Below are 24,125 nucleotides of genomic sequence, written 5' to 3'. Positions count from 1 at the left end.
ACATTTAAAAATTGTATAAGATCAAACAGTGTTTTTTTTTTTGAGAATAAGCTTTGTGTTATGTGTAGGGCAGTTAGCTGAGTTCACCCTATGTGTTTTGAAAAGGGTAAGTAGAAAATGTTAGGCCATATAATAGTTTTAAAGCATTTATCAACATTAAAAATTATATTAAATCAAAATATGGTTTTTTTGTATAACATTTTTTGCTTTACATAGACAGGCCTTGTAATAACACATCTAAGTTGGTTAGACACAAATTCGTACATCAAAGCCAGTGCTAAATAGATTATTCGAATGTGTCGAATATCCAACGTCCAATATAAAACCAACTTTACCACACTGATTTGTTTGGCAAAGAAGACGTTACATCGCTCTATTTCTGCTGATTTAAAAAAAAAATCTTATTGTAAATCGCTTTGGATTAAACCGTCTGCAAAAGGCCCTAAATGTTAATTAGGATACAAATTAAACGGCTGACGAAAAACCTACGTAAAATGCCTTGTGACCTCCTCCTGATCACCAACCAATATTTTCGTTACTGTCGACTGTTTTCCTTTGTTATGCATCGGACAAAACTTCAGACTCAAAACTCTTTTATACCAAATTTATTTTCATAAAATGTTTTTGGGAATGACAAGATGAAAAACATGATTTTTTTAAAATTCAAATTGTATCAAAAAGCAGAGCTTTGACCGAATGGGGCAAATCTTCTAATATTTTTAACCTCAACATGAGGTGTTCTCCCACTCTATTTCTAGAAGCGATGGCCGGGCTTTGGCCCAGCCATAGGGGTCGGAGCGATACACCTGTCTATCTTGATGCGGTTGGGGTCCCAGACGCAGTCCTCCTCCATGCCGCTCCTCGTCATGCGGTAGTCCGGGGGGCACCAGGCAGTGTCGTAAGACTCCTTGAACCGGCGATCATGCCAGTTCTTCTGGCGAGGATGGCCCTGGAAGTTAATTGCAATCACGTTCCCCACGTTGACCTCCACCCTGATCACCACCCGCTCTGAGTCAGGTAGACTGGGGTCGATGGGATACCTGCTGGCCTTGTTCAGGTCACGGCTGAGGTAGACGCCACGGCCCAGCAGCCCGTCCGCAGACTGGCGGAACCCCTCTCTCTGGATGGCCGTTGCATTGGTCCTGGTGGTGCCGTGGTACATGACGTAGGTCTGACCGCAATTTGGCTTTTCATGGCCAATTTTCTCAACTCCATATGGAAGCTGAAAGTCATCTTCCTCCCAGGAGTAAGACTGCTGATGGTACATTTTTGAATAGGAATGTGCCTGCAAAACACAATCATAGCCGTTAGCGACTGTTGAAGGAATCAATACACGAGACGTTGCCTTTCAGAGCAGATGTAAACAAGTAGGCCTACAGTATAGACAAGAGTACAAAACATGTGGAGGTATACTTTCACTTTTGAATACTTTCTCTCTCGTTAACATTTATTTTTATTGAACTAAAACAGCAGGGATAGACAGGAATTATTAAAAAAAAAAAAGTATCTCTGAATCCACACAAGCACGAGTGGACGCACACGCCTGCACAACAAATGAACAGCCACACAAAGACACACACACACACACACACACACACACACACACACACACACACACACACACACACACACACACACACACACACACACACACACACACACACACCTCTGACCGGAAAGGATGACCTCACCCTAACAAAAGGGAAAAAATTCAATAATAACAATAATAATACTTACAAATAATAATACTACTAAAATAAAATATATTCATTGATAATATATAGAATGGATCAAATCTCAACGACGTAGCAGAGAAACGTAAAATTAAATGAAAAATACACTGAGGATGGGGGGAGGGAGATTACTGAGAAACTTCCGTGGAAGAAAAGTGCACCATTTTTTGATGTAGAAGTTCCCTGACCCGGGTCGTATGACTTGTCCCAGTTTAGTGCAGAACATGAAGTCCCTCATCCAGGGAGAATGTGTCAATGTAAACTAAAACAGAACATTCTTTCTCGAGGAAAACACAACTTTCTATTTTGTTCTACCTAAGAGGTATGTAGTTGTGTATGTGGTCTTTTAACTTTTGAATCGATTTTTCAAGACTAGATTTTACATAATTGCCTACTACACATTTAATCAAAACGAATGCTGTGCAAAAATATTTGCTCCCGGAATGGAAAAGAAAAAAGCAATATCTGGCGCCAAAATAATTCAGATAACTTACCCGTGGGTTAAACCAGACCTGCTCAGTGTGTGGGTAGAGTGTGAATGACTATAACTGGGTTGTTCCTATTATATAGCTCGTAGAGTTTTGTTTCACTTTCTTGTCACTTTTTTTTCCTCCTCAAATTTTCAAACAGGTTGCTCTCAGTGGAGACGGGGCAGAGGGAACAGACAGAGACACAACAGGGTTCAACGTCTTTATTTTGTCAAATGCAAAGCAAGCATGCTCTTTATCACTAACAAGAGTGATAATATTTTCATATATATGTCCAGTAGTATACATAGTACCTAAGTTCAACATTATTTTGTGCGTGTTTGTTGGGGTGATCACAGTGCAGATTTCGATAGTCTTTCGATAGTTTATTCTAATCATCGCTCTCAATCTCGAATCATTTGTGAGAAGAAGCTGTCCTTGAACCTGGTGGTTCGTGTGCTGATTCTCCTGTTCCAGGTTGGATAGGGCAGTGTGGAGGGCGAGGGAGATGGCGTCCTCTGTAGACCTGTTTGGCCTGTAGCGAACTGTAGTGGCTCCAAGGAGTCAGGCATTGAAGAGGTGATGTGGGTTTTGACTACCCGCTCGAAGGACTTCATGATGAAGGATGTGATTGGGGAGCAGTAGGCTTTGTGGAAAGCTGTCTAACTGGAAATCATTTCATTAGGGCGTGGAAGAACAAAGGGAAATTCCTCCACCCACTCATTTTAGTAATCGATGATGATCCATTTAGGAATTCGTTGTATAGAAAACTTTAAGAGATTCATGTGGTGAAGTGGGGTCGAGTAAGCGAGGTCTAACTGCCAAACGGACAGGAAGTTAGCCGAAATGGCGTCATCGCGTACATTGCTTTTAAAACTTACATAATTATGTAATTGTATTACGGTACTGTAATCCTAAGCGTTAAAAGAGCTATGTATTGACTGGGTTTCCGCCTAGAGAAGAAGGCGCAGGGGTGCAGCTTTTGTTCGGTGGCAACCGTCTGGGATAGGACAACCCCGACTCCCACATCAGAGACGTCCACCTCGACCACGAACTGCCGTTCAGGATCCGGCATTGACAGGATTGGGGGCCGAAGTGAACCTTGAGGGCCTGGAAGGCGTCATGGGCGGCCAACGTCCACTGGAAAGGCACTTTTGAGGAGGCGAGGGCCGTGAGGGGGGTTGCCACCGCGCTGTAACCTCTGTTGAACCTCCGGTAGAAGTTGGCGAAACCCAGGAAACGTTGAAGCTGTTTGCGGGAGTGCGGGACGGACCAGGTAGTGACGGCGGAGACCTTGGCTGAGTCCGTCAGCCCGGCCCCCCTCCCTACGATGTACCCCAGGAAGGAGGCAGATGGGACGTGGAACTCACACTTTGACGAAGAGGGAGTTCTCTAATAGGCACTGCAGGACCGCCTGGACCTGGTGGACGTGTTCGTCTCTTGGACCGGGAGAAGATCAAGATGTCGCCATGGGAGACGAACACAAACTTGTTCAGCATATCTCGCAGCACATTGTTCACCAGGGCTTGGAAGATATTCAGGGCATTTGTGAAGCCGAAGGGCATCACCAGGTACTCGCAGTGGCCGGAGGGGGTGTTGAAAGCAGACTTCCATTTGTGTCCCTCGCGGATCCAAACCAGATGACAGGCGTTGTGTAGGTCGAGCTTGGCGTAGATGGTGGCGCCTTCTAGAAGCTCGTCAAAGGCATATGCAATGAGTGGCAGAGGGTAATGATTCTTTATCAGAATGTTGTTCAACCCTCGATAGTCAATGTAAGGACGAAGCAAATTATCCCTCTTTGCAACAAAGAAAAACCCCGCTCCTGCCGGGGATGAGGAAGGGCGGATGATGCCCGCCAATAGAGAATTATTAACGTACGTGCCCATTGCTTCTCCCTCAGGGGCGGCCAGGGCGTACAGGCGGCCCGTAGGCGGAACGGAGCCGGGTTGGAGGTCGATCTCGCAGTCGTGAGGTCTATGCGGTGGAAAAGAGGTAGCGCTGACCTTGCTGAACTCCTCTCTGAAGTCAAGGAATTCTGCGGGGACCCCCCAACACGTCAGGTGCGGAGCTGGAACGCGTGGTCTGCTCGGGTCAGGCCCGGTTCTACGGGGATGCATAAGCATGCATTGCACCCCCAAAAAAAATTGTTTTCACCCTCAATTGAAAAAAGGAGGGAGTTAACATTGTTTATAGAAATATGATAAAAAATAATGAAATACTTGCTCACAAAACAAATTGTAATTAAACTTGTGGCAATTTACATTAAATAGCCTACTGTTGTTTGCGGCGTTTATTTTGTTCACTAAACCGATAAGAACGTTATTATTATTATGACAGGTGCGCAACTGCGCCCCGGACGGCGGCTGGCGTCCGGTGCAAAATATGCGCACCCATGTGTATAGTATATCTATGGCGTGCACGGCAGCGACATTTAAGCATTTAGCAATGGATATCCGAAAATGGCTCAAAAAGAACACCGCAGAATAATCAACTACATCAGACATTAACCAGAGCAGGGAGGAGGATGGATCCTGTGCTGTGCCCCCTGGTGGATCAAGTGTGCCACTGTCTTGGAACCTCCGACCTACGGTCTCCACTCTCCAGCTTGTTGTTCGTTCATGAATACTTGACAAGCGACAACATGGGACAGTTTGAGAAAATGGATGCTGGGAGCCTGTTGTCTGCACAAGTTACAATTGGAATGACATTGTAAAATCATTTGTTCTCACAAAGCTATGTCAGCAACAGCTTATTTTTTTTATGTATTAAATGTATTATGTTCATACCCATATTTGCCAGTTGTGTTTTGATTGTATTTATTTACAATCTTGCGAGCTTTAAGAAAGTCACTATGTATTACTGATTACCTTTTGTGAAAATAACATTACTAATTGGGTTTTATTTGTCAGCATTAAGAGTTTTGGGCAGCAGAATAAGCACTTATTGACATTAAGTGGTTCACATGTGCATCTCATAATATTAGAATATCAGGGAAAGGCTATTTTTTTGTAATTTAATGCAAAAGGTGAAAGTTCCACATAATCTAGATGTATTAGACATTAAATGATATGTTTCAAGCATTATCTTGTGAATGTTTAATTATTTTGTGACATTTAGTGGTTCACTTACTATAAATACAGAGCATGTTTTATTTTTAAGCTTCAATGTGGATGACAATGTTAAATTATTTGGTCTCACAAGGCTACAGTGCTGCTTGAAAGTATGTGAACCTCTAATTTAACCATTATTAATTCATTTTTATCAAAACCAGTATTTTTTTATATGAAATAACAGATGTGCTTATAAATTCCACATTTACATTTTCCGAAAAACAATTGTTAAAACGAATTATTTGCCCACTTGTGTGTGAAAAAGTAAGTGAACCCTGAGCTGCATTGCTTAAATCGAGCAGGTAAACACAATCAGGTGGGACAAATGTAGTGATGAAATGGACCAATGTAATGAGAGATCATTAGGGAAGAAATTGGGCGGCACTAGATAAAACAGATCAAACCAGGTAGGTTTAGGCTCACCAAAGTGAACCCATTCAGGTTAATCACTAAATGTGTCCCACCTGATTGTGTTTACCTGCTTGATATAAGCAATGCAGCTCAAGGTTTACTAACTTTTGCACACAAGTAAGCAAATAATTGTTTTATTTGAATCTTTAACTACACAATTGATTTCTGGAGATTTTTTTTTTTAATAAACACACACCTGTTATATAATGTAAAACATACTATTGATTAAAATGAATTAATAATGGTTAAATAAAATTCCATTTAGGCTCAAGAGGTCGATATACTTTCTAGCAGCACTGTGTGTCAACAACAGCTTATTTTAGTTATGTATTATGTCCATAAGAACCCATATTTGCGAGTTGTGTTTTGATTGTATTTATTTACAATCGTGTTAACTTTAAGAGGCACTATTACTCATTACTTTTTGTGAAAGTAACATTAATAATTGGGTTTTATTGTTCAAAGCAAGACAGAGAAAGGCAGTGCAAGAAGCCATGACATTTGGTGGTTCACTTTGGTAAATACAGAAAAAAGTTCAAGGTTTGAAGTGTTCTTTCCTTTTTCAGCTGAAATCTGTTTTATTTTTAAGTTACAATTTGAACGACAATGTACAATTATTTGCTATGTCAAATATCCTGCCACAATTTAGTAAAAAAAATGTTATTTTTGCATTGCAGTCACATGTTTTTATTTTCAGTGTAGATTTCTGTTCTTTTTTACACCTCACACATCACAAATATCAAAAACCTATCTCATATCCAAAAGTTGGATATCAATATGCTAATGTTGCAGCTGAAATGTTCTCCACATCACAAGACATGACGTGATACTATCTTTTAAGCACAGCAGGCTAAGTGTTTTCTCCCAACATGTCAGTAGAACCACCCAGAAGTCCTTGTCTATCTACTGGTAGAAAGGCCTGTGTAAAAAGACAAGTCTGGACTGAAGCTGGGAAGCTGGTTTTAGTATAGTACTGGACTGGTGCACCCCTGTAATCCAGTGTTGTGCCTGAACACGTTCATTGAACGTTAGTTCTCTGGCTCATTGCTCTGCGGACTAGAATACCTCCTAGAATCATTGCTTGTTGGCCGGAAACGGAAAGGGGGCGTGTTCACGTTTGGTTGTAGTCTTTTCGCTTGGTTCACCGTCTGGACATAAAAAGAATGGACCACCGACTGAAAAATATCCGCCCATTCATTCCTATGAAAGCTGCTCAGTGACATCAAGGAGAGATATTCTTACGCATCATGGGCGCCTAGACACGCCCTAGTCTGTGACATACCGGATGCAGAAATATTCTTGTTTTCTAGCATCTCGTTTGTTAGCATTGTAGCATTGTAGCATCACGAACGAGTACACTCGCATTGTTTACCGACCATGGAAGTATACGTTTCTAACCCCCAATTTATATAATTCATATTTATAAATAATATAGTGTTGACACGTAAATTAAAGGACTTGCATATGTAGGTTACAGTTACAAAATATCTGTTCGCTACAATCAAGCACGGCACGTTGTTGTCAGATGACGCACTGCACACGTGATTAGCGCATAGCGTGAAGGACAGTTCAAGCACCGGAGAAGGCGACCCATCTACAGCTTGAAGTCAAGAGAGAGAGATGGTTCGTGTTTGTGTTTCCCCGGCTTCGGAAAACAAATGAAAAGTTACACCCAGAAACTTTCCATAGACTGCCATCACGGTACAATGATCGATCTCTGGTAGACCAGTGGCTTATTGTTTGATTATGGACATTGAGACGCCAATCGAGATGCTGATGCAGAAGGATCACCGTGTCTGCAGTGCTCATTTCGATAAGGACGACTTCATCATAGAGAGCATAGACATCCCATATCAGCACAAACGACAACAATAGCGTATTTAAAGCTGTAAGTGACGAAAAACCTACATCAAATGCCTTGCGACCTCCTCCTAATCACCAACCAACATTCTCGTTCTTATTCGACTATTTTCCTTCGTTATGCTTCGGACCAAACTTCAGACTCCAAACTTTTTTAGACAAAATTTATTTTTATAAAATGTTTTTGGAAATGACACGATGAAAAACATGATCTTTAAGAATCAGACTCCTCCGACCCCTCCGACCTCTCCGACCCCTCTGACCTCTCCGACCCCTCCGACCTCGTGATCGGAGCGATACACTTGACTATCTTGATGCGGCCTGGGTCCCAGACGCAGTCCTCCACGCAGTTTTGATATGGGTAGGTCAAAAGGTCAAGCCGCCTAATAGATTTATGGCCTTTTTTAACATTAAAAAAATTGTATAAAATCAAAAGGTGTTTTTTTGGAAAAAATAAGCTTTGTGTTATGTGTGGGGCACTTAGTTGATTACACCAGATGTGTTTTGATATGGGTAGGTCAAAAGGTCAAGCTGCATAATAAATTTATAGCCTGTTTTTAACATTAAAAAAATAGTATAAAATCAAAAGGTGTTTTTTTGGAAATAAAAAAAAAGCTTTGTGTTATGTGTAGGACAGTAAACTGAGTTCATCACAAGTGTTTTGACATGTGTAGGTCAAAAGGTTAAGCCGCATAATAGATTTATAGCATTTAACATTTAAAAATTGTATAAGATCAAACAGTGTTTTTTTTTTTGAGAATAAGCTTTGTGTTATGTGTAGGGCAGTTAGCTGAGTTCACCCTATGTGTTTTGAAAAGGGTAAGTAGAAAATGTTAGGCCATATAATAGTTTTAAAGCATTTATCAACATTAAAAATTATATTAAATCAAAATATGGTTTTTTTGTATAACATTTTTTGCTTTACATAGACAGGCCTTGTAATAACACATCTAAGTTGGTTAGACACAAATTCGTACATCAAAGCCAGTGCTAAATAGATTATTCGAATGTGTCGAATATCCAACGTCCAATATAAAACCAACTTTACCACACTGATTTGTTTGGCAAAGAAGACGTTACATCGCTCTATTTCTGCTGATTTAAAAAAAAAATCTTATTGTAAATCGCTTTGGATTAAACCGTCTGCAAAAGGCCCTAAATGTTAATTAGGATACAAATTAAACGGCTGACGAAAAACCTACGTAAAATGCCTTGTGACCTCCTCCTGATCACCAACCAATATTTTCGTTACTGTCGACTGTTTTCCTTTGTTATGCATCGGACAAAACTTCAGACTCAAAACTCTTTTATACCAAATTTATTTTCATAAAATGTTTTTGGGAATGACAAGATGAAAAACATGATTTTTTTAAAATTCAAATTGTATCAAAAAGCAGAGCTTTGACCGAATGGGGCAAATCTTCTAATATTTTTAACCTCAACATGAGGTGTTCTCCCACTCTATTTCTAGAAGCGATGGCCGGGCTTTGGCCCAGCCATAGGGGTCGGAGCGATACACCTGTCTATCTTGATGCGGTTGGGGTCCCAGACGCAGTCCTCCTCCATGCCGCTCCTCGTCATGCGGTAGTCCGGGGGGCACCAGGCAGTGTCGTAAGACTCCTTGAACCGGCGATCATGCCAGTTCTTCTGGCGAGGATGGCCCTGGAAGTTAATTGCAATCACGTTCCCCACGTTGACCTCCACCCTGATCACCACCCGCTCTGAGTCAGGTAGACTGGGGTCGATGGGATACCTGCTGGCCTTGTTCAGGTCACGGCTGAGGTAGACGCCACGGCCCAGCAGCCCGTCCGCAGACTGGCGGAACCCCTCTCTCTGGATGGCCGTTGCATTGGTCCTGGTGGTGCCGTGGTACATGACGTAGGTCTGACCGCAATTTGGCTTTTCATGGCCAATTTTCTCAACTCCATATGGAAGCTGAAAGTCATCTTCCTCCCAGGAGTAAGACTGCTGATGGTACATTTTTGAATAGGAATGTGCCTGCAAAACACAATCATAGCCGTTAGCGACTGTTGAAGGAATCAATACACGAGACGTTGCCTTTCAGAGCAGATGTAAACAAGTAGGCCTACAGTATAGACAAGAGTACAAAACATGTGGAGGTATACTTTCACTTTTGAATACTTTCTCTCTCGTTAACATTTATTTTTATTGAACTAAAACAGCAGGGATAGACAGGAATTATTAAAAAAAAAAAAGTATCTCTGAATCCACACAAGCACGAGTGGACGCACACGCCTGCACAACAAATGAACAGCCACACAAAGACACACACACACACACACACACACACACACACACACACACACACACACACACACACACACACACACACACACACACACACACACACACACACACACACACACACCTCTGACCGGAAAGGATGACCTCACCCTAACAAAAGGGAAAAAATTCAATAATAACAATAATAATACTTACAAATAATAATACTACTAAAATAAAATATATTCATTGATAATATATAGAATGGATCAAATCTCAACGACGTAGCAGAGAAACGTAAAATTAAATGAAAAATACACTGAGGATGGGGGGAGGGAGATTACTGAGAAACTTCCGTGGAAGAAAAGTGCACCATTTTTTGATGTAGAAGTTCCCTGACCCGGGTCGTATGACTTGTCCCAGTTTAGTGCAGAACATGAAGTCCCTCATCCAGGGAGAATGTGTCAATGTAAACTAAAACAGAACATTCTTTCTCGAGGAAAACACAACTTTCTATTTTGTTCTACCTAAGAGGTATGTAGTTGTGTATGTGGTCTTTTAACTTTTGAATCGATTTTTCAAGACTAGATTTTACATAATTGCCTACTACACATTTAATCAAAACGAATGCTGTGCAAAAATATTTGCTCCCGGAATGGAAAAGAAAAAAGCAATATCTGGCGCCAAAATAATTCAGATAACTTACCCGTGGGTTAAACCAGACCTGCTCAGTGTGTGGGTAGAGTGTGAATGACTATAACTGGGTTGTTCCTATTATATAGCTCGTAGAGTTTTGTTTCACTTTCTTGTCACTTTTTTTTCCTCCTCAAATTTTCAAACAGGTTGCTCTCAGTGGAGACGGGGCAGAGGGAACAGACAGAGACACAACAGGGTTCAACGTCTTTATTTTGTCAAATGCAAAGCAAGCATGCTCTTTATCACTAACAAGAGTGATAATATTTTCATATATATGTCCAGTAGTATACATAGTACCTAAGTTCAACATTATTTTGTGCGTGTTTGTTGGGGTGATCACAGTGCAGATTTCGATAGTCTTTCGATAGTTTATTCTAATCATCGCTCTCAATCTCGAATCATTTGTGAGAAGAAGCTGTCCTTGAACCTGGTGGTTCGTGTGCTGATTCTCCTGTTCCAGGTTGGATAGGGCAGTGTGGAGGGCGAGGGAGATGGCGTCCTCTGTAGACCTGTTTGGCCTGTAGCGAACTGTAGTGGCTCCAAGGAGTCAGGCATTGAAGAGGTGATGTGGGTTTTGACTACCCGCTCGAAGGACTTCATGATGAAGGATGTGATTGGGGAGCAGTAGGCTTTGTGGAAAGCTGTCTAACTGGAAATCATTTCATTAGGGCGTGGAAGAACAAAGGGAAATTCCTCCACCCACTCATTTTAGTAATCGATGATGATCCATTTAGGAATTCGTTGTATAGAAAACTTTAAGAGATTCATGTGGTGAAGTGGGGTCGAGTAAGCGAGGTCTAACTGCCAAACGGACAGGAAGTTAGCCGAAATGGCGTCATCGCGTACATTGCTTTTAAAACTTACATAATTATGTAATTGTATTACGGTACTGTAATCCTAAGCGTTAAAAGAGCTATGTATTGACTGGGTTTCCGCCTAGAGAAGAAGGCGCAGGGGTGCAGCTTTTGTTCGGTGGCAACCGTCTGGGATAGGACAACCCCGACTCCCACATCAGAGACGTCCACCTCGACCACGAACTGCCGTTCAGGATCCGGCATTGACAGGATTGGGGGCCGAAGTGAACCTTGAGGGCCTGGAAGGCGTCATGGGCGGCCAACGTCCACTGGAAAGGCACTTTTGAGGAGGCGAGGGCCGTGAGGGGGGTTGCCACCGCGCTGTAACCTCTGTTGAACCTCCGGTAGAAGTTGGCGAAACCCAGGAAACGTTGAAGCTGTTTGCGGGAGTGCGGGACGGACCAGGTAGTGACGGCGGAGACCTTGGCTGAGTCCGTCAGCCCGGCCCCCCTCCCTACGATGTACCCCAGGAAGGAGGCAGATGGGACGTGGAACTCACACTTTGACGAAGAGGGAGTTCTCTAATAGGCACTGCAGGACCGCCTGGACCTGGTGGACGTGTTCGTCTCTTGGACCGGGAGAAGATCAAGATGTCGCCATGGGAGACGAACACAAACTTGTTCAGCATATCTCGCAGCACATTGTTCACCAGGGCTTGGAAGATATTCAGGGCATTTGTGAAGCCGAAGGGCATCACCAGGTACTCGCAGTGGCCGGAGGGGGTGTTGAAAGCAGACTTCCATTTGTGTCCCTCGCGGATCCAAACCAGATGACAGGCGTTGTGTAGGTCGAGCTTGGCGTAGATGGTGGCGCCTTCTAGAAGCTCGTCAAAGGCATATGCAATGAGTGGCAGAGGGTAATGATTCTTTATCAGAATGTTGTTCAACCCTCGATAGTCAATGTAAGGACGAAGCAAATTATCCCTCTTTGCAACAAAGAAAAACCCCGCTCCTGCCGGGGATGAGGAAGGGCGGATGATGCCCGCCAATAGAGAATTATTAACGTACGTGCCCATTGCTTCTCCCTCAGGGGCGGCCAGGGCGTACAGGCGGCCCGTAGGCGGAACGGAGCCGGGTTGGAGGTCGATCTCGCAGTCGTGAGGTCTATGCGGTGGAAAAGAGGTAGCGCTGACCTTGCTGAACTCCTCTCTGAAGTCAAGGAATTCTGCGGGGACCCCCCAACACGTCAGGTGCGGAGCTGGAACGCGTGGTCTGCTCGGGTCAGGCCCGGTTCTACGGGGATGCATAAGCATGCATTGCACCCCCAAAAAAAATTGTTTTCACCCTCAATTGAAAAAAGGAGGGAGTTAACATTGTTTATAGAAATATGATAAAAAATAATGAAATACTTGCTCACAAAACAAATTGTAATTAAACTTGTGGCAATTTACATTAAATAGCCTACTGTTGTTTGCGGCGTTTATTTTGTTCACTAAACCGATAAGAACGTTATTATTATTATGACAGGTGCGCAACTGCGCCCCGGACGGCGGCTGGCGTCCGGTGCAAAATATGCGCACCCATGTGTATAGTATATCTATGGCGTGCACGGCAGCGACATTTAAGCATTTAGCAATGGATATCCGAAAATGGCTCAAAAAGAACACCGCAGAATAATCAACTACATCAGACATTAACCAGAGCAGGGAGGAGGATGGATCCTGTGCTGTGCCCCCTGGTGGATCAAGTGTGCCACTGTCTTGGAACCTCCGACCTACGGTCTCCACTCTCCAGCTTGTTGTTCGTTCATGAATACTTGACAAGCGACAACATGGGACAGTTTGAGAAAATGGATGCTGGGAGCCTGTTGTCTGCACAAGTTACAATTGGAATGACATTGTAAAATCATTTGTTCTCACAAAGCTATGTCAGCAACAGCTTATTTTTTTTATGTATTAAATGTATTATGTTCATACCCATATTTGCCAGTTGTGTTTTGATTGTATTTATTTACAATCTTGCGAGCTTTAAGAAAGTCACTATGTATTACTGATTACCTTTTGTGAAAATAACATTACTAATTGGGTTTTATTTGTCAGCATTAAGAGTTTTGGGCAGCAGAATAAGCACTTATTGACATTAAGTGGTTCACATGTGCATCTCATAATATTAGAATATCAGGGAAAGGCTATTTTTTTGTAATTTAATGCAAAAGGTGAAAGTTCCACATAATCTAGATGTATTAGACATTAAATGATATGTTTCAAGCATTATCTTGTGAATGTTTAATTATTTTGTGACATTTAGTGGTTCACTTACTATAAATACAGAGCATGTTTTATTTTTAAGCTTCAATGTGGATGACAATGTTAAATTATTTGGTCTCACAAGGCTACAGTGCTGCTTGAAAGTATGTGAACCTCTAATTTAACCATTATTAATTCATTTTTATCAAAACCAGTATTTTTTTATATGAAATAACAGATGTGCTTATAAATTCCACATTTACATTTTCCGAAAAACAATTGTTAAAACGAATTATTTGCCCACTTGTGTGTGAAAAAGTAAGTGAACCCTGAGCTGCATTGCTTAAATCGAGCAGGTAAACACAATCAGGTGGGACAAATGTAGTGATGAAATGGACCAATGTAATGAGAGATCATTAGGGAAGAAATTGGGCGGCACTAGATAAAACAGATCAAACCAGGTAGGTTTAGGCTCACCAAAGTGAACCCATTCAGGTTAATCACTAAATGTGTCCCACCTGATTGTGTTTACCTGCTTGATATAAGCAATGCAGCTCAAGGTTTACTAACTTTTGCACACAAGTAAGCAAATAATTGTTTTATTTGAATCTTTAACTACACAATTGATTTCTGGAGATTTTTTTTTTTAATAAACACACACCTGTTATATAATGTAAAACATACTATTGATTAAAATGAATTAATAATGGTTAAATAAAATTCCATTTAGGCTCAAGAGGTCGATATACTTTCTAGCAGCACTGTGTGTCAACAACAGCTTATTTTAGTTATGTATTATGTCCATAAGAACCCATATTTGCGAGTTGTGTTTTGATTGTATTTATTTACAATCGTGTTAACTTTAAGAGGCACTATTACTCATTACTTTTTGTGAAAGTAACATTAATAATTGGGTTTTATTGTTCAAAGCAAGACAGAGAAAGGCAGTGCAAGAAGCCATGACATTTGGTGGTTCACTTTGGTAAATACAGAAAAAAGTTCAAGGTTTGAAGTGTTCTTTCCTTTTTCAGCTGAAATCTGTTTTATTTTTAAGTTACAATTTGAACGACAATGTACAATTATTTGCTATGTCAAATATCCTGCCACAATTTAGTAAAAAAAATGTTATTTTTGCATTGCAGTCACATGTTTTTATTTTCAGTGTAGATTTCTGTTCTTTTTTACACCTCACACATCACAAATATCAAAAACCTATCTCATATCCAAAAGTTGGATATCAATATGCTAATGTTGCAGCTGAAATGTTCTCCACATCACAAGACATGACGTGATACTATCTTTTAAGCACAGCAGGCTAAGTGTTTTCTCCCAACATGTCAGTAGAACCACCCAGAAGTCCTTGTCTATCTACTGGTAGAAAGGCCTGTGTAAAAAGACAAGTCTGGACTGAAGCTGGGAAGCTGGTTTTAGTATAGTACTGGACTGGTGCACCCCTGTAATCCAGTGTTGTGCCTGAACACGTTCATTGAACGTTAGTTCTCTGGCTCATTGCTCTGCGGACTAGAATACCTCCTAGAATCATTGCTTGTTGGCCGGAAACGGAAAGGGGGCGTGTTCACGTTTGGTTGTAGTCTTTTCGCTTGGTTCACCGTCTGGACATAAAAAGAATGGACCACCGACTGAAAAATATCCGCCCATTCATTCCTATGAAAGCTGCTCAGTGACATCAAGGAGAGATATTCTTACGCATCATGGGCGCCTAGACACGCCCTAGTCTGTGACATACCGGATGCAGAAATATTCTTGTTTTCTAGCATCTCGTTTGTTAGCATTGTAGCATTGTAGCATCACGAACGAGTACACTCGCATTGTTTACCGACCATGGAAGTATACGTTTCTAACCCCCAATTTATATAATTCATATTTATAAATAATATAGTGTTGACACGTAAATTAAAGGACTTGCATATGTAGGTTACAGTTACAAAATATCTGTTCGCTACAATCAAGCACGGCACGTTGTTGTCAGATGACGCACTGCACACGTGATTAGCGCATAGCGTGAAGGACAGTTCAAGCACCGGAGAAGGCGACCCATCTACAGCTTGAAGTCAAGAGAGAGAGATGGTTCGTGTTTGTGTTTCCCCGGCTTCGGAAAACAAATGAAAAGTTACACCCAGAAACTTTCCATAGACTGCCATCACGGTACAATGATCGATCTCTGGTAGACCAGTGGCTTATTGTTTGATTATGGACATTGAGACGCCAATCGAGATGCTGATGCAGAAGGATCACCGTGTCTGCAGTGCTCATTTCGATAAGGACGACTTCATCATAGAGAGCATAGACATCCCATATCAGCACAAACGACAACAATAGCGTATTTAAAGCTGTAAGTGACGAAAAACCTACATCAAATGCCTTGTGACCTCCTCCTAATCACCAACCAACATTCTCGTTCTTATTCGACTGTTTTCCTTCGTTATGCTTCGGACCAAACTTCAGACTCCAAACTTTTTTATACTCAATTTATTTTTATAAAATGTTTTTGGAAATGACACGATGAAAAACATGATCTTTAAGAATCAGACTCCTCCGACCCCCCGGACCCCTCCGACCCCCCGGACCCCTCCGACCCCCCAGACCCCTCCGACCCCCCGGACCCCTCCGACCCCCCGGACCCCTCCGACCCCCCTGACCCCCCGGACCCCTCCGACCCCCCCGACCCCCCGGACCCCCCGGACCCCTCCGACCCCCCTGACCCCCCGGACCCCTCCGACCCCCCCGACCCCCCTGACCCCCCGGACCCCTCCGACCCCCCCGACCCCCCTGACCCCCCGGACCCCTCCGACCCCCCTGACCCCTCCGACCCCCCGGACCCCTCCGACCCCCCTGACCCCTCCGACCCCCCGGACCCCCCCGACCCCCCGGACCCCTCCGACCCCCCGGACCCCTCCGACTCCTCCGACCCCCCGGACCCCTCCGACCCCTCCGACCTCTCCGACCCCTCCGACCCCCCTGACCCCTCCGACCCCCCTGACCCCCCCGACCCCTCCGACCTCTCCGACCCCTCTGACCTCTCCGACCCCTCCGACCTCGTGATCGGAGCGATACACTTGACTATCTTGATGCGGCCTGGGTCCCAGACGCAGTCCTCCTCCAAGCCGCTCTTCGTCATGCCGCAGTCCGGGGGGCACCAGGCAGTGTCGTAAGACTCCCTGAACCGGCGATCATGCCAGTTCTTCTGGCGAGGATGGCCCTGGTAGTTAATCGCGATCACGTTCCCCACGTTGACCTCCACCATTAACACCACCCGCTCTGAGTCAGGAGTGTTGATGGGATACCTGCTGGCCTTGTTCAGGTCACAGCTGAGGTAGACGCCACGGCCCAGCATCCCGCCCGCAGACTGTTTGAAACCATCGCGCTGGATGGCCGTTGCATTGGTCCAGGTGGTGCCGTGGTACATGACGTAGGTCTGATCGCAGTTTGGCTGTTCATGGCCAATTCTGTCAAACCCATTTAGAAGGTGAAGGGCAGCGTACTCCAAGGACTTGAACAGCTGATGGTACATTTTTGAATAGGAATAGCCGTTAGCGACTGTTGAAGGAAACAACACAAGACGTTGCCATGCAGAGCAGATGTTAAACAAGTACAGTATAGACAAGAGTACAAAAATGTGGAGGTATACTTTCACTTTTGAATAATTTCTCTCTCGCCAACAATTATTTTTATTTAACTGACAACAGCAGGGATAGACAGGAATTCGATTTTTTTTATCTCTGAATCCACACAAGCACGAGTGGACGCACACGCCTACACAACAAATGAACAGCCACACAAAGACACACACACACACCTCTGACCGGCAAGGATGACCTTACTGTTAAATAACAAAAGGGAAAAATATATATAATAATAATACTTACAAATAATACTACTACTAAAATATGTTCATTGATAATATATAGAATGGACCAAATCCCAACGACGTAGCATAACGTAAAATGAAATGAAAATACAGTGAGGAAGGGGGGAGGGAGATTACTGAGAAACTTCCGTAGAAGAAAAGTGCGCAATTTTTTGATGTAGAAGTTCCCTGACCCGGGTCGTATGACTTTTTTCCAGTTTAGTGCAGGACATGAAGTCCCTCATCCAGGGAGAATACGAGGGTGGAGAGACACCTTCCATGATCACAGTCTGATCTATCAAATCTTTCCATTTCTGTGCAGAGCTCCTATTGCACTTCTGCAATAAAATATCCACTTCGGATTAACAGGCTCGATTGGCAGATCGTCAAGACGACACGAAGGCAGTGCCGTGGAGCTCACTCACTCTCTCTCTCTCTCTCCAGAAAGATTCTGGAGGAAAACACAACTTTCTATTTTGGCCTACCTAAGAGTCATGTAGTTGTGTATGTGGTCTTTTAATCTTTTGAATAGTGTTTTCCAGACTACCGTAGATTTTACATAATTGCCTACACGTTTAATCAAAACCAATGCTATGCACAAATATTTGCCCCCGCAATGCAAAAGAAAAAAACAATTTCTGGCGCCAAAATAATACAGTGACAGATAACTTACCCGTGGGTTAAACCAGACCTGCTCAGTGTGTGGGTAGAGTGTGAATGACTATAACTGGGTTGTTCCTATTATATGGCTCATAACAGTGTGGCTTGGAGTTTTGTTTCACTTTCACATCACTTTCTTTTCCTCGTCAAACTTTCGAACAGGATGCTCTCAGTGGAGGCGGGGCAGAGGAAGCAGACAGAGACACAACAGGGTTCAACGTCTTTGTTTTGTCAAATGCAAAGCAAGCATGCAGTAGCAGTCACTGCTGGCAATTCAATTCCAGTCTTCTAAGCCAAGTTCTCCTCGACAGTAATAAAATATGAATAACATAAAGTAAAACCAACAAGAGTGATACAATTTTCATATATATTTCCAGTAGTATAGGATAGTACCTAAGTTCAACGTTATTTTGTGTGTGTTTGTTGGGGTGATCACAGTGCAGATTTCGATAGTCTTCGTTTCTTCTAATCATCGCTCTCAATCTCTAATCATTTAGAAGCTGTTGTTACACCTTTCCTGTTCCTTGGCTCTCAGGCCGTAGTCGGGGGGCACAGGGGAGACGTTCCCTCCAGGGCCGATGTCCTTTCGGGGGTAACACCCTTCACTATAACCGGCAGTGGGTCTGTTTATAGGTCGGAAGACAAGGACACGGATTCTTGGCATTCTGTACTTTATTTAAAAGTACACGTAACTCGAAAAACACAACCGGACTCGTTTAATTCCTCCTATAACTCCCCTCCCCTGTTGCGCTCAGCTTCCTCTGATCCCTATTCAACCTGGCATACAGACTCTCATCTCAGTTCACTCAGTGCCAGTTTGTCCTATGTCATCCGTACTAGACTCTCCAGCGTTTTCCGGACTGATTCCCCGGTATCGACCCTGCCTGTCCCCGACCTGCCTACTCTGTCTCTGTCCCGGTGGTCTCGAGCCTGCCTTCCGCCTGCCAACAACAGATTCTGCCTGTGCCCTGCCGGATATCTTCATGTGCGGTTTTTCCTGGTCCAGGTTGGAGAGGGCAGTTTGAAGGGTGAGGAAGATGGCGTCCTCTGTAGACCCTCTGTAGACCCGATGCGGGCCGCATACGGCCCGCATCGGGTCGTATGCGTGAATATCATGCTTGTTGGGTTTGAGTCCATTGAGTTGTTGCACTTAATGTTGGGCAACTGTTTTTCAGTTATGTGACATCATTGAATGATGATGTATGTGAGCCCTTTGCACTGATCGAAATACTAAGTAATTCTGGTTCAATCAACATACCATACATAGTTTATGAATGTGGAGGACTTTGTAGGTAGTGGCCATCCCCAAAATGCACCAGGATACAGCAAATCATATCCAACAAATTCAAAAATGTGTAGCTTCTCTCAGTTTACGTCTAGTTGAAGTCACATGGCCCTTCTGATGGTGATGATGAAGAATTGTGGCCCTCTTTATCATGAAAGTTGCCCATCCCTGCTGTAGGCGAACTGTAGTGGTTCCAGGGAGTCAGGCAGTGAAGAGGTGATGTGGGTTTTGACCAGCAGTTCGAGGCACCTCATGATGTGAGTGCTACGGGCCGGTAGTCATTTCAACTGAGGGTTTTGGTTTTCTTGGGGACGGGGACAATGGGCTCCTTTTGAGACATGTGTGGACTACAAACTGTTGAAGATGTCCGTGAATACATCTGCCAGCTGGTCTGCACACACCTTGATTACTCTTCAAGGGATAATGTCCAGGCAAGGGGGCATTTTTTGTGCCAGGTACTCTTTTCTGCTTTTTGCTGTTTTCAAAGGGGACACATTATGAAAACAACACTTTTCCAGGGATTTGGGATGTTGTTTTGGGTCTCTGGTGCTCCCACACGCATACAAACTTTGGAAAAAGTCTGTACATGATCCTTTGAGTGAGATATGCATTTCTGAAAGCACCCCGCCCACAGTTACCAAACGAGCGAGTCAGTTTCGGCGCCCACTCCTACGTAGGAAGGGGGCACAGTTGAATATTACCTCCCACTTCCCCCCACTAGCCCAGCTCCGGGGGTACAATCCCTCTCTCTGCCGGACTGCCGCCGACGCTTCGGCGGCAGTCCGGAGGAGGAGACATAGAGGAGAAAGGGATTGCACTCCGCTGAGCTGCCCCCGCCGGACTGCCGCCGTCGAAGCCGTCCTGGCCGCCACCGGCCGTCCAGCAACTCCGGGAGCTGAACTGCCGCCGAAGCTTTCCGGCTGCTCTGGCAGGGGTACTCCGGGAGCTGAACTGCTCCGGCGCGAGGAGCTCGGCGGCAAGTCCGGCAGCTCCCGGAGTACAATCCCTTTCTCCTCCATGTCGCGGTTCATGGACTTCAGAGAGTCATGGCCAAAGTTCCTTTCCCCCAATTCCTCTCAACCATGGCCGAGATGTCCCCCACTACGAGTCTTTACTTGTTGTGGAAGTGCCAGACGTCAGACCCATTCTTTATGATTCATAATACCATCCGAGGCGCACACAGCTTTTGGCCGTGATATTATGTTTTTGAACCGCTTCAAAAACATATTATATAAATACCCATACATAATATTATTATTATTATTATTATTATATTATATGATATGATAGAGATAAAGAGCTCCAGGAGTCCGCAAACGGCAACAATCCCTTCTCCATTCTGTGGTTCAGTCTGGCAGCTCATTGGTCAATGGACAGGAGCTCATTTGCATTAAAGCTACAGACACCAGAAACAGCGCATTCTGAAGGGACTTTAATAGGGGGGAATAGCGGAAGGCGAGATTTTGTTCTCCTTAAAGCTATTTCCAGCAAACCGCTTCAAAAACATATTTTCTGGAACCTAAATACTATGTTTACTTGTTGTGAAAACACCATAATATGTCTCCTTTAAGGATTTACACACCTCTGCCCTATATGTTTCCAGTGGACAGGGGTCCTCATCTCTGCTGCTCAAACTGCCAACAAGGCACGTTTATTAATTCCAAAGAACGGAAAAAAGGGGAAACACCCATCAATGCAAACTATACAAATAAAGAGTCTGGGCTCCGTGAGCCACTGGGGACGCTGTGGTCGTGTCTCACGCGCTGTCCCGGTATCCAGGAGAGGAGGTCCTTCCGTGGTCTCCTGTGGTCTTCTCTAGACCGGGTCCTGGGGCAAAGGTCCGTGCGGGTAGGGAATCTCGCTCCGCTCTCTGCTCCTGCATGGGTCACATACCTCCTGTTCTTTAGACTACATCTCAGCTTCTCTTTTATAGCCCTCACCTGGGTCTGATTGGCCTGGTACACAGGTGTCTCCCGTTGGCGTTGAGTGGGACCTTGCCAATGCGACCCTTGGCGCCCTCTGGGGGAAAAGGGTGGTAGACAGCTCGTATTACCTGCCCTCTGGGCTTCCAGGCCCGCCGTGTCGGGGCCGGGTTGCCACAGTGTGTGTGTGTGTGTGTGTGTGTGTGTGTGTGTGTGTGTGTGTGTGTGTGTGTGTGTGTGTGTGTGTGTGTGTGTGAAAAAGGCTAAAGGCCCTAAATGTAAATTAGGTTTCAAATTAAACTGCTGATTAAAAACCTACGTAAAATGCCTTGTGACCACCTCCTAATCACCAACCAACATTCTCGTTCTTATTCGACTGTTTTCCTTTGTTATGCATCGGACAAAACTTCGGACTCAAAACAGTTTTTTACCAAATTTATTTTATAAATGTTTTTGTGAATAACACAGTGAAAACATGATCTATTAATAATTCAACTGTATCAGGAAGCAGAACTTTGGCCGAATTAGTTCATGTTCTCACATTTTTAACTTCAACATTAGTTGAAGTTAAGCTCCCACTTTATTTATAGATGCGATTGCCGGGCATTTGCCCAGCCATAGGGGTTGGAGCCAGGCCTGCTTTAACCTGCCATTGGGCCCTGGGGCTGAGAGGTTACATAGGGGGGGAGGGGGAATGGACGAGAGATCCTGACGGGGGGGCGGGGGGTTCTTGGCTCATGATAGGCCTCTGATCTTTGTGGGCCCCAAACAAAAAATCAGATTGTCTACGCCGATTGGGGGGCCTATCTTAAAAAAGGGAAAAGCAATGATAAAATAATACCGAAGCTTATGATCGCCGTAGCAGCCAAGGTAGTCCCTTGCATTAAGGGGGCCTGGGTTGGAGTGATACACCTGTCTATCTTGATGCGGTTGGGGTCCCAGACGCAGTCCTCCTCCATGCCGCTCCTCGTCATGCCGCAGTCCGGGGGGCACCAGGCAGTGTCGAAGACCTCCCCGTACCCGCTATCGTGCCAGTTATTCTGGCGAGGATGGCCCTGGTGGTTAATCGCGATCACGTTCCCCACGTTTACCTTCACCCTGAACACCACCCGCTGGGAGTCAGGTAGACTAGGGTCGATGGGATACGCTCCGGCCTTGTTCAGGTCCCGGCTGAGGTAGACGCCACGGCCCAGCATCCCGCCCGCAGACTGGCGGAACCCCTCTCTCAGGATGGCCGTTGCATTGGTCCTGGTGGTGCCGTGGTACATGACGTAGGTCTGGCCGCAGTTTGGCTGTTCATGGCCAATTTTCTCAACTCCATATGGAAGCTGAAAGTCATCTTCCTCCCAGGAGTAGGACTGCTGATGGGACATTTCTGAATAGGAATGGGCCTGCAAAACACAGTCATAGCCGTTAGCGACTGTTGAAGGAATCAATACAAGAGACGTTGCCTTGCAGAGCAGATGTAAAGCAAGTACAGTCGTATAGACAAGAGTACAAAACATGTGGAGGTATACTTTAACTTTTTAATAAATTTCGCTTGTTAAAATGTATTTTTATTAAGCTGAAAACAGCAGGGAAAGACAGGAATTTGATTTTTCTATCTTTGAATCCACACATGCGCGTGTGCACGCACACGCCCACACAGCAAACAGCCACACAACGACAAACATAATATTGACCAGAAAGGTCAACAAAGTAGTATAGAAACTGAAAAATACACTGAGAAAGAGGGGAGGGGGATTACTGAGAAACTTTGGCAGAAGAAAAGTTATTATACCCCTTACCCGGGTCGTATGACTTTTCCCAGTTTACTCCCTCATCCAGGGAGAATATTAGGGTGGGGAGGCACCTTACATAATCACAGTCAATCTTTCCATTTCAATGTAATCAAAAACAGCACATTCTTTCTGGAGGAAAACACAACTTTCTATTTAGTTCTACCTAAGAGTCATGTAGTTGTGTATGTGGTCTTTGAATCTTTTGAATAGCTTTTTCCAACTACATTTTACATTATCACCTACCTACAGGTTTAATCAAAAAAGATTCTATGCACAAACACATTTCTGGTGCCAAAAGAATACAGATAACTTACCCCTGGGTTAAACCAGACCTGCTCAGTGTGTGGCTCGAGTGTGAATGACTATAACGGGGTTGTTCCCGTTATGTCTCTCGTTACAGTGGGTTTTGTTTCAGTTTCATTTCCTTTTCCATTTTTTACTCCCAACTTTGTATCACGAGGCTCTCAGTGGAGGCGGGGCAGAGGGAGCAGGCAGAGAAACATCTGTCTTCAAGGTCTTTACTCTGGTCAAATGCAAAGCAAACCTGCAGTAGCAGTCATTGCTGGCAATGAGATTACAGTGTCCTAAGCTAAGTTCTCCTCGACAGTGCAGGTAGCAAGTAGATACAATGAATTAAGAATAAAATAAAGTAAAACTAACAAGAGTGATAGAATAGTTATATATACCTATGTCCATAGAGCCTAAAGTTATTTTGTGTCACGGGTGGCAGGCAGGCAGGTAGGACCCAATAGCAGACAGTTCAATAAAAGGATAATTTATTAAAGCAAAAGGCAAGGAACACCGAGAACACGGGTGACGCGGGTAACACAGGTAACACACAGGACACAACTCACCACAAACTAAAATGATCCGACAGGGAACATAGGAAAGACAAGTAAATGCCAAACACACACAGGGCACGCAACGAGTAACAGCTGAAACCCATTAGGGGAGGGAGCAGTAATCACACAGGAGGGAAACCTGACCGGACATGAAAAAAAAAAAAAAAGAAAGTCAAATCCAAATAGGGTGGGTGGAGGGGAGCCAGG

The 24,125-nt window shown here is 44.1% G+C and overlaps 2 protein-coding genes across 3 annotated transcripts in view; both read right to left on the bottom strand.

Moving 5' to 3' along the window:
• Positions 1-8,948: 8,948 nt before the first annotated feature.
• On the bottom strand, positions 8,949-17,116 carry LOC132469878 (uncharacterized). Its single transcript, XM_060067993.1, has 4 exons — positions 16,455-17,116; positions 12,025-12,478; positions 11,606-11,875; positions 8,949-9,579 (listed from the first exon to the last, which is right to left on the bottom strand). The coding sequence occupies exons 1-4, from the start codon at positions 17,090-17,092 to the stop codon at positions 9,049-9,051; spliced, it is 1,893 nt and encodes a 630-aa protein (XP_059923976.1). The 5' UTR covers positions 17,093-17,116; the 3' UTR covers positions 8,949-9,048.
• Positions 17,117-21,300: 4,184 nt separating this feature from the next.
• The window catches only part of LOC132452947 (uncharacterized), a 39,026-nt gene continuing 36,201 nt past the window's right edge, over positions 21,301-24,125 (bottom strand). Inside the window, exons 1-2 of one of the 2 annotated variants that reach the window (XM_060045784.1) lie at positions 23,391-23,485; positions 21,302-22,686 (exon numbers count right to left, since the gene is read on the bottom strand). In XM_060045784.1, coding sequence (XP_059901767.1) covers positions 22,099-22,668 — 570 coding nt within the window. In that variant the 5' untranslated portion in view covers positions 22,669-22,686; positions 23,391-23,485 and the 3' untranslated portion in view covers positions 21,302-22,098. Of the gene's footprint in view, positions 22,687-23,390; positions 23,486-24,125 lie in introns of those variants that run through there. The other variant, XM_060045789.1, reaches the window with a different exon arrangement.

This window comes from Gadus macrocephalus, chromosome 2, assembly GCF_031168955.1.
Source record: "Gadus macrocephalus chromosome 2, ASM3116895v1".
Classification (NCBI taxonomy): Eukaryota; Metazoa; Chordata; class Actinopteri; order Gadiformes; family Gadidae; genus Gadus; species Gadus macrocephalus.
Note: the sequence above shows the minus strand (reverse complement) of the source record. Positions and strands in the feature narration are given on the sequence as shown.